Genomic DNA, 10,265 nt, shown 5'->3' with positions numbered 1-10,265 from the left:
CTATGGGGTTCAGGTGACCGGAGGAGCCGACCTCTCTGAGCGCACGCACCACTGTCCTCGTACCGCCTTGGTTCCCTTCCTCCCTGGGTGGCAGGTCCCCTGCTGAGGGAGCCTGGCCCCTGCACTGTCGAGGCCTGCGTGTGACCACCAGGTGGGCAGGCCCAGAGTCTTGTCAGGCTGGGCCTTGAGAGCTTGGCCCTAAGCTCCCTGCCTGCCATACTTTCAGCTCCTTTTAGAGATCCTTCTATTCCCCCAGAGCGATTGATCTGTGTCCCCAGCAGGTGGTGTCCATATGAACACCTCTCTCTGCACTGAATTTCTAGGCTATTTCTTCTCCATCTTTATTTCCATCCTTCATTTTTCTAAGATGGAAATAAAAGAAAAAGAAGATATTAAGTTAGAGAGAGAGAGATTCCTAACTTTATTTAGGTTCAACTAAAAAAAGAAACATCTGATTCAGATCTCTCATACTATCCTGACACTCTTGAGGCGAAAAGAATTTTCCCAGCAAAGTTGGACAGAAAAAATCTAAATGTCATTCGTAACATTTGAGGTGACCAGGATGCAGATGAGCGAGATTTAGAGGACCTGTCCCCCACCTGTTGGGGAGGGTGGATCTGCTGTGGGTACCTGAGGCTCCCCCAAGCCTCCACCTCCTCGTGCAGCAGCCACAACACCAGAGGGATCTGCTTGAGCCTGACCCTGACCTCCCCTCAGCTGGGTGGACCACTGAGGCACGTGCCCTGCAGCGATAGCTTTTGTTTTTTCTCAAAATGTCAGAACGAACCACTGGGCCAGGAGTGTCCCCCAAATGCTCTTGAACTAGAACTGTGGCGCACAGAGGTGCCGACTCAGTGGTGGCTTTTCTGGGTGCTGTGTGTGTGTGTGTGTGTGTGTCCCCATGTCCGTGGGAGCTGTCTTCTTGCTACTGTAAGAGAATTCTGACCGCCCTGGGCGGGGCATGGTTGGAATGCAGAGACCCCGCCATTGGTATCACAGACCTTTCCTGTCAACTGTGTGCCCCTGGGCATGTGTGAGCCTCGGCTTCCTCATGTGTAAGCTGGGGCAGCAATACCTACCTCACAGGGGTGTTGTGAGGATTAAATGTGATAAGGACAGTGGCAGCCTAGCGATGTGTATATCTGACTGTGTGCCACCTTGTCTGTGGCCCACTGTCAAGACACAACTTGGATGGACCTGCTTCCCTGTCGTCTCCCAACCTGTACCCGTAGAAGGCCACCACTCCAGTGCGGACCTGGTGCCGCCTGCCCATGCTGACGCGAGCCTTTTCCTGTCCCCTCTGACCTCGGGGAGAATCTCCTTTGAGACCGGAGTGTGGTCCGCCTCCTCTGCCTGGGCACGAAAACGGGCTGCTGCCAGTTGGGGGGCTGCCCTGAGCTCCCACCCCTTCCAGCCCCTGGCTGCATGGGTCCCCCAGCTCCCCTCCTGCAGCATCTCCCTCTTCCAACTGTGCAAGGGGTACCTCCCCATCTTTAAGCAACCCCCTTGATCCCAGTTTGTCATCCCTCCAGCTCCCTGAGATTTCCCAGCCCCTGCAGGGCTCGCTTTCCTACTTCTTACCCCCAATTATATTGGTCCTGCTGTCTTCATCACTCCTTCCAGCTAGCATCTATCCCCACTCTCCCACCTAGCATGTGTCCCCCCTCCTCCCAGCTAGCATCTATCTCCCCATTCACACATACCCCAACTAGCATCTATCCCCCCTCCTCCCACCTAGCATCTATCCCCCCTCCCAACTAGCATCTATCCCCCCTCCTCCCACCTAGCATCTATCCCCCCCAGCTAGCATCTATCTCCTGACACACACACTCCAGCTAGCATCTATCCCCCCTCCTCCCAGCTAGCATCTTGCCCCCCATTCCACTTAGCATCTATCCCCCCTCCTCCCACCTAGCATCTACTCCCCCTCCTCCCACCTAGCATCTATCCCCCCCCCAGCTAGCATCTATCTCCTGACATACACACACCCCAGCTAGCATCTACCTCCCCTCCTCTCACCTAGCATCTCTCGCCCCCTCCTCCCAGCTAGCATCTCTCTCCCCCTCCTCCCAGCTAGCATCTCTCGCCCCCTCCTCCCAGCTAGCACCTCTCGCCCCCTCCTCCCAGCTAGCATCTACCCCCTCTTCCTCCCAGGTAGCATCTGTCCTCCCTCCAAGCTAGCATCTATCCCCACCTCCTCCAGCTAGCATCTATCCCCCCACACACACCCCAGCTAGCATGTATCCCCGCCTCCTCCCAGCTAGCATCTGTCCACATACACACACACACACACACACACACACACACACACACACACACACACCTCAGCTAGCATCTATCCCCCCCCCCCCCACACCCCAGCTATCCTGAGTTACTGAGGGTCCTCCATCCTGGAACTGCTTCCCGTTGCTTCTATGACATCTGAAGCTCCACTCCTCCATCCCTCTGGATTCTAGCTCCCCTTGCACCACCCATCCTTCACCTGTCCCTGTCTAAACACACCTGCCCCACATTGGACCTTCTTGCCCAGACCTGCTGTTCACGGGCCACAATCCCAGCTCTCCTGGACTTTCAGGAGCCTATGCTCAGGTACCTACCTGATGCCACCTCCGAATGTCATCATATCACCAGCATGTCCAAAAGTGAACACTCCCTCCTCCCTAGCTCTGCCCCTAACACGCGTTATTCTCACCTCTAGCGACTGTTACCCCCGTAAACTGGGTCACTCGACGTCCCCTGCCCTGTGCTAGGTGGCCTGGGGTCCGCAAGGCAGCTCGACCCCGCTTTAGAGCACCTTCAATAAGGACAGGCAAAGTCTACCGTAAGTGACCACAGGTGCCACAGTCTGTCTACCCATTCAAACCACAAGTCTGCGCATCACGTGAGGACCCTCTGCTGCCCCGGGGCCCTGCTCCGTATGGGAATGGCTGGGCGCCCGGCGGGGGCGGGGCTTGCGCTCTGGGCTTGGGATTGGGTAGTCCGGCCGGAAGGGGGCGGTCTTCTAGCCCGGAAAGGCCCGGACTTCCTGGAGGCGGCAAATCCGGAGGAGCCGCTGTCGCCTTCATGCTGCCCGCGGACTGCTCGCGCCGGTGAGACCCGCGCGCAGGGAGGGAGCGGGGCGGGAGGGGGCGCGGCGCGAGGCCGGCCGGGGTGCTAAGCCGCCGGTGCGCCCCTCCCAGGCTGGTGGCCGAGCTGCGGGACGCCCTGGACGCCTGCGCTGAGCGACAGAGGCAGCTGGAGCGGAACCTGCGCGTCTCCCGCCGGCTGCTGCGGACCTGGTACGCGGACCCCGAGACCGCCCGGCCAGGCCTCCCTCGGGTCCTGGGAACCCCCCTCGGAGCCCCCGGACTGGGGGACCGCCGCAAAGCCAGGCGGCCCCTTTGGGGTCCCTTGCGCCTGAACCCTGCCTCTTGGCCGTGCCACGACTGTACTGTGAAACTTCGCAGGGAACCAGCCGAGACCCCGGCTCCGCAGCCAACCCCAGCGCCAGAAACCAGTGGAGAGGCCCCGTCTCCGGGTAAACTTCCAGCACCCACCACCTCCTGGTGCCACTCCTGCTCTGTTTTCCGGACAAGCAGTGGTGAGTGACCACTGCACGCATGGGTCTTTGGTTTTTGCAGAATCCACACCCAGCCCTCAAGACCTCAAGGAGCTGGAGCTTCTGACCCAGGCACTGGAGAAGGCTGTACGGGTGAGAAAAGGCATCTCTAAGACTGGAGAAAGACACAAGGCCCTCAGCCTGAAGTCTGGGTCCGCTGCCACTTCTGCCACCACAGCCTCTGCCCCGTCCCGGGCCTCCGGCCAGGCTAGCTGTCAAGTCTCAGAGACAAAACCCCCCAGGGGCATCCAGCAGACTGTGGTGCCTGCTAGGGGCCTCCCTGAGTGCAGGCTCCTGCCAGTGGGGGATCGCACCCGTATGGGGAGAGGATCCCGAGCCACCAAGCCTGGACCAGGCCCCAGGGACCAACAGATACCCCCATCGGCTGCTCTTCAAGCCCCAGAAGCTTTCACACTGAAGGAGAAGGGGTAGGTTTCCCAGACTCTTCCTGGAGGAACTGTTGTCTCTTCTAGATCAGACCCTGGCCAGCAGCAGGAGTCTGGGATGTGGGGTGACAGGGAGGACAGGGCATTGAGCCCAATGCGGGCCAGGGGAGCCTCCAGGGTGCCATCCCATGAGACCCATGCCCCAAAGCTGGCAGAATGCAACATCACTAGGGCCTGTCCAGTAACCTGTTCTCTCATCCATATAGCCCAGGGGCTCCAAATGGGCTCTGCTCCTGGTTCCCTCTCTTCTCTCTGCCAGGGCAGACGTGGACTGCTGGCTCCCACAGCCACTCTGGAAGCCCTGTTTGGGGCTTGAGGGGGGCAGCCCCCAGAGTGCGGCTTCTCTGAGCACTGGCTTCCCTGACAGGATCCTGCTGCGGCTACCCATGGCCTACAGGAAAGCGGCTTCCCGGAACTCCCGGTAAGGCTGAGTGTCAGCTGGGTGGGGCTGGTAGGGGAGACCAGGGAAGTGTGGACAGCGGGGAGGCCGAGGCTTCCCAGCAGCGCAGGGCCTCCTCGGTAAGACTTTTCCAGCAGGCCTCTCTGCTTTGTTGGCTGGGTGGGACACTTTCCGAGATCAGCTAGGACCGTCCTCATGACCTTAGACTCTGCCGGCTTTGAAACTAAGAGACCCCGGGTCCCCGTTTGTCTTCTCTGTGGAGCAGAGAATGATGGTATCAGCTTCAGAGAGGTGTTGTGAGGGTTAAACACGGCAGTGCCTTTCAAGTGTGTCCTGTGCCTGCACCCCGAGTTCTTTACCACTGTCCCAGGGAGGCTCCGGTACCAGTCGCTGCCAGCCCCTCTCCCCTTTTTCCTTGAACTTTCTCTGGGTATTTCCCAGAGTACGTTGGCTCTGTCGTCTCTTCGTGGACAGTGTCCTCTCAGTTTTCCAAGGCCTCCGAAGGTCCCTCCTGGCTTTCAGCAGAGCCAGACACCCCTACCTGGGGCCCCTCCCTGGCCCTTCCCTGCCTCCTGAGGCCCAGCTGGATGGCATAACTGCATCCCTCTCTTGTTCCCGGGTGCTTGTGTGTCCATCCCAGCCTGTGGGCCCAGCTCAGCTCTACACAGACCAGTGACTCCGTGGATGCCGCTGCCACCGCCAAAACCCAGTTCCTCCAGAAAATGCAGATGACTGTATTCTTGCCGGGCTTGTGGGACCCTCCACGGTGGGGGTGGGGGGTGGTCCTGGCTCTGAGCCTGGTGAGTTTCAGGAGCCACTCCAGGAAGGGCCAGAGCCATTCTGGGGCCCTGTCCTTGGTGGGAGGGGAAGGGGGGAACCTGGCCACAGAGCAGTTTCCCTGACCCGTGTCCAGTCCGGCGGGCCCGGCTCTGGGCTCAGTGCTGCAGCAGTGGAGGCCGAGGTGGGGCTCCTGCGGGCGGCCTGTTCACTGCTGAGACGGCGAATGGAGGAAGTGCTCTCGGCAGGTCAGTGGGCCCTGCTGCGTGTCTTGGGCCGGGGAGGGCTTGGGACTGGCGTGGACCTGACCTATGCTCTCCCTTGACTTTTGCACAGACCCTGCTGACTGCATGCAGGAGTACCGCTGCCTGCTTACCCTGGAGGGGCTGCAGGCCATCACGGAGCAGTGTCTCCACAGGCTGCAGGAGCTGCGTGCAGGTGAGACCCCCTCCCCACCGACACACACACCCCTCAGTATGTGCTGAAGTCTTATCAGTGGTCGAAGTCCTGGAGCCAAAAGGCAGCATTAACAGCTGCTCAGGAGCAAGGACACTCAGGGCAGGTCCTTTCTGGAGCCCCCCCTCCCCACTGAACTGTCCCACGGGACCAGCCAGAACTGCCCTCCCCCCCCCCCCCCGCCCCGCCCTTCACCTGACGGGCCCTGGCTCTGCGAACAGTCGGCTTATTTTCCTAGTCACTGAGGGTGGCGTGTGAGAAGCAGAGACATACCGGCCCCTGGCTTGCTTCGTGTCACTAGGGGTGATTTTTCACAGATAACGAGGCTTCATCTAGGAGGCAAACCTTTGACTTTGCACTGCCCCCCCAGAGGCAGATGGGGAGGAGGTCCCTGGCTGCCACCCCATGAGTCCACCTCCCCCTGCCTTCACAGCAGTGGTGGGACAGCAGCTGGGGCCGTGGCCTGTGGGGAGACGCCCCGGAGCCTCACTGCCCTGCGGAGGAGGAACAGACCCTATCTGGAGCCCCCAGCTTCTTCTCTACTCCAGCACCCAGGAGTTGCAGACTCTAGAGGCCCTGAGGCTGCGGGTGGCCATGCTAGACCAGCAGATCCACCTGGAAAAGGTACTTCCGGAGTAGGGGCGTGGAGACTGGGCGACGGGGGAGCCATGGGCTTCGGTCCATCTGAAGATGGGGCTTCTGGGCTTGTGTGCATGCTGACACAGCATTGGCCCAGGGGCCCTTTAGCAAGTGGGAGGGGCTGGAACACATGCCTGAAGCCCGCCCTGGAATTGCCTCAATTCAGGGCCTTCTGTGAGTCCTCCCGGGACAGGGCCCGGGCCCTCCTGAGATCTTAACTCTTCATTACCCCTCAGGTCCTGATGGCGGAACTCCTCCCCCTGGTGGGCACACAGGGGCCACACTGGCTAGCGCTTTGCCGAGCTGTGCACAGCCTGCTTTGCGAGGGAGGGGAGCGCTTCCTCACCGTCCTTCGAGATGAACCTGCCGACTGAACATTTCCCGTGGTCGGCTGCCACCCCCGAGCCCTGTTCCCAGGCCTCGGGACCCTGGCATGAGGGTGACCTTGTTCGGACACTGAGACTCTTGGGAGACCACTCCCTGCCCCCACTAGTTAACAGGGACTGAGAGGATTTCGAATGCAGAGATGGTGTACCCACCCTGGTAAACCAGCTTTCCCAGGTGGGTTGAGGACAGTCCCCTGGCTCTTCCTGAGGAACCCAGGGCCCTTCCCACAGCAGCTAAAGCGAGTAGTCAGACCTCCGCTTGGCTTCGCCTTCCCCAGGCTGAGACCGGAGGCCTTTCTGGGGCTTTTTGTAGTACCTCTGTTTCTTCTCGCTTTAGATCTATAAGCCACTTGTGTGACATTAACACTACTTTAGCAAGTACGTATATTGAAATCACACTAAGATGGGACTTGATGCGTGTTTTTGCTCACCGAGACGCATCAGGTTTATTCACTGAGAACACGTACTGAAGGGAGAGAAAGACCACTGAAGGGGAGTAGGACTGGGGACTTCTGCCAGCATTGGCCCCAGCACACCTGAAACCCCTCCCTCCAATCCCCTAGACTGTACTGGGCTCATGGGAAAACACAAAAGCCACAAGCCTATATCAGAGTGGGTGGGCACCGCGTGGCATCTGTGCTCACCAACCCCACAGCTGTTGCTGTGGCCAGCGTGGGCACCCTCCCCCCTGCCTCCCCTGCTGAAGGAATCCTTGCTTTGTGGAACAAAAAACAACTTACAGGTCAAGGTCACGACCTCTGGGTTTAAACCAGTCACAGGGTTGGGCTTACTCTTAATTGCTGCTGTGGGACTTTTAGCAAGATTCTCAAGGGCCCAGTGTTGTCCTCACTGTCATTCTGGGGTTAGTTGTTGGGAGAGGTAATTGAAGAGACGTGACCACCCGTTGACCCGTGAGCTGGATCTGGGCAGCGGGAGGCTCCTCGCCCCCTCCCCTGTCCTCGGAATGTGGGTTCCACTTGCCTCGTCACTCCCAGGGGCTGCTCCGAGGACACAGCCTTGAGGTAGTGATGTGATACTTTAAACACCTGCACGGGGTACACAGCTGAGCCCGCTGAGGGCCTCCCGCGACATCAGCCTCTAGCTCTGGTGGGCAGGTGCCGCAGCCCAGGACACATCTTGTAGGTAAGGCCCGTTTGCTTGTTGACCCCGCCACCCACCCGGCTGGAGTGGCCTGCCTCCTTCTTCAGTCTCTCCCTGCCCTCTGCACTTGGGGGCCAGTTTCAGATGACCCCCGGATTCTCCCAAGGAGCCCACGCACCCACAGCAGTGGTTATTACCGCTGGGTCGGAGGTGAGGACAGATTACACAGTGCTGGGCCCTGGTGAGGCCTGGGAGTCTGATGTTCTTTAAGCCTCTACTGAGGGTGCCTGGGTGGGTCAGTCGGTTGAGCATCTGACTTTGGTTCAGGTCACGATCTCATCATTTGTGAGTTCAAGGCCAGTATCTGGCTCTCTGCTGTCAGCATGGAGCCGGCTTCAGAGCCTCTGTCCCCCTCTCTGCACCTCCCCCGCTCATCTTTTCCGTCTCTCAAAAATAAGCAATGGGGCGCCTGGGTGGCGCAGTCAGTTAAGCGTCCGACTTCAGCCAGGTCACGATCTCGTGGTCCGTGAGTTCGAGCCCCGCGTCGGGCTCTGGGCTGATGGCTCAGAGCCTGGAGCCTGTTTCCGATTCTGTGTCTCCCTTTCTCTCTGCCCCTCCCCCGTTCATGCTCTGTCTCTCTCTGTCCCAAAAATAAATAAACGTTGGAAAAAAAAATTCTAAAAAAAAATTAAAAAAATAAGCATTATATTAAACAAAAACCATTACTGATCACCTGTGCAGAGCACGATCCTCAGAGCTGGGGCATTGGCCCTTTGTGTGGACAGCGATGAGCAATTAGGGAATAAAACCCGCCTCTGCCCCAGGGGATTCCAGACCCAGGAAACCCCTGGAGAAGCCCTGGTTTCCTGAGAGCCGATGAGGGGTAGTAGGTATGGGGGAAGGACTGAGTGATGTTGAAGCAGCCTCGAGATAGCTCTGGGCCGCAGCAGGAAGTCCTTCTTATAAAAGCCCCCACAGTCCCACAGGCCAGAAACCTTGAACATGGAATCCCAGGTTTTGTGGCCTGCTGGGAACCAGATGATAGACCAAGTAGGAAACCTAAACCACTCCTCATTGTACTGAGGGGCCTCTAGGGACTGGAATGGCAATGGCCACTGCCCAGGGCAGGAACAGAGAAGGGAAGCCAAGAGATAGGGAGCCTGGGGACAGCCACCCCCCTCTCCTGACCACTGTCATCACTGTCTCCAGAGCTCATGCCCAGTTACTCTGATCTTGAGGAGCCCTTCATATCCAGGGTGAGTCCCACCACCACCCTGTCACTGGCCACCTGAAAATTAGTTGCCATAACCAGTGGCCTCCACCAAAATTATTTAATCCACCAGTTCACTTGGTTTATTATGCACCTTCCCTACTGGACCTTTGCCCCATGAGGGCAGGGGTGCAGTCCACCTTGATCCCTGGCCAGGCCCAGATGGGTGCCCAAAGGTTGTGGACTCGACCCACCTATCAGGACCAGTCCTGGTGATGTCTTTGTGGAGGGCTGTCCTGCCCGCACTTGGGCAGGGAGGTGACCCCTGTAGCGTCTGGAAGGATGAGAGCAAAGGTCTGGGTAGGCGCCCCCTCGAGATTGCACCCGCCCACCCAGATTCAACGCCAAGCCAGGAGGCGGCAGCGAACTCCTCTCCTCGGCGTCCCGGTGGCGTCACCGCATCCCGGGCCAATCCGCACTGACGTGGCGGTCGAGGACGGGAGTGGGGTCTGCGCGGGCTCCCACACCCACCCTGAACGCGGCCCCCGCGTCGGCGGCATGAGCGCACCCGAGACCCCACCCGCGGCCCCTGCCGAGCCCCTCGCGTCCCCCGAACCCCCCGGGGCCCTGCGAGCGCTGCTTTTGGCCACCGGCGGCGTGGGGGGCTCCTGGCCGCGCTGCGTCCTGCCGTTCGGCGTTGTGGCCCTGGTGACCGGCGCCGCTGCCACAGCCATCACCTTCTCGCTGCGCGGACCTCGCCTGGACCCGGAGCAGGGCGTGGCGCTGGCCGCGCTGGGCGCGGGTCTCGGGCTCCTGGCCGCCGCCTTCCTGTGCTGGCACGCTCGGCGGCGGCGGCGGGCCGGGCGCGAGGGGCAGCGGGAGCCGGGGACGTCCTGAGCCCGCGCGGGCGGCCCCCTCCCCAGCGAAGTCACCGCGAGCCAGGCGCCTCCTCCCTCCGGACCTCGCCACGGCTGGGCGCGCGCAGCGCAGCGCGCGGGTGGCGGGTGGCGGAGGCCCCCTCCCTCGACCGTTTCTTCCCGAGCCCTTAGGAGGAGGCCAAGGGCGTGCAGGCTACGAGACATTTCCCTGTGCTCTCCCCTCTCGCCTCTCCCCCCTCCTCCCAATGTTGCTTTTCAGTGTTCTGCTTGGCGTGCAGAGCGGGTGGCGACCACAGAGAGAGCCTGCGTGGCACGGGGGCCCTGCCGGGGATGCAGGGTGCAAGAAGGCCACGGACTTGGCGGGGGCCGCCCTC

General features: G+C 60.2%; 1 protein-coding gene across 3 annotated transcripts; it reads left to right on the top strand.

Moving 5' to 3' along the window:
* The first annotated feature begins 3,020 nt into the window (after positions 1–3,020).
* Positions 3,021–8,193, top strand: TEDC2 (tubulin epsilon and delta complex 2). Of its 3 annotated transcripts, none has more exons than XM_047839568.1 (10): positions 3,021–3,089; positions 3,180–3,278; positions 3,447–3,517; positions 3,621–4,026; positions 4,412–4,465; positions 5,085–5,178; positions 5,358–5,469; positions 5,558–5,659; positions 6,111–6,301; positions 6,553–8,193. In XM_047839568.1, exons 1-10 carry the CDS (start codon positions 3,064–3,066, stop codon positions 6,688–6,690), a joined length of 1,293 nt encoding a protein of 430 aa, XP_047695524.1. In that variant the 5' UTR covers positions 3,021–3,063; the 3' UTR covers positions 6,691–8,193. The 3 variants fall into 3 exon arrangements, with proteins under 3 accessions (XP_047695524.1, XP_047695523.1, XP_047695522.1); XM_047839567.1 differs by having other exon boundaries at positions 4,304–4,465; positions 6,114–6,301; XM_047839566.1 differs by having other exon boundaries at positions 4,304–4,465.
* The last annotated feature ends 2,072 nt before the right edge of the window (positions 8,194–10,265 follow it).

Source organism: Prionailurus viverrinus, chromosome E3 (genome assembly GCF_022837055.1).
Source record: "Prionailurus viverrinus isolate Anna chromosome E3, UM_Priviv_1.0, whole genome shotgun sequence".
Lineage (NCBI taxonomy): Eukaryota > Metazoa > Chordata > Mammalia > Carnivora > Felidae > Prionailurus > Prionailurus viverrinus.
Note: the sequence above shows the minus strand (reverse complement) of the source record. Positions and strands in the feature narration are given on the sequence as shown.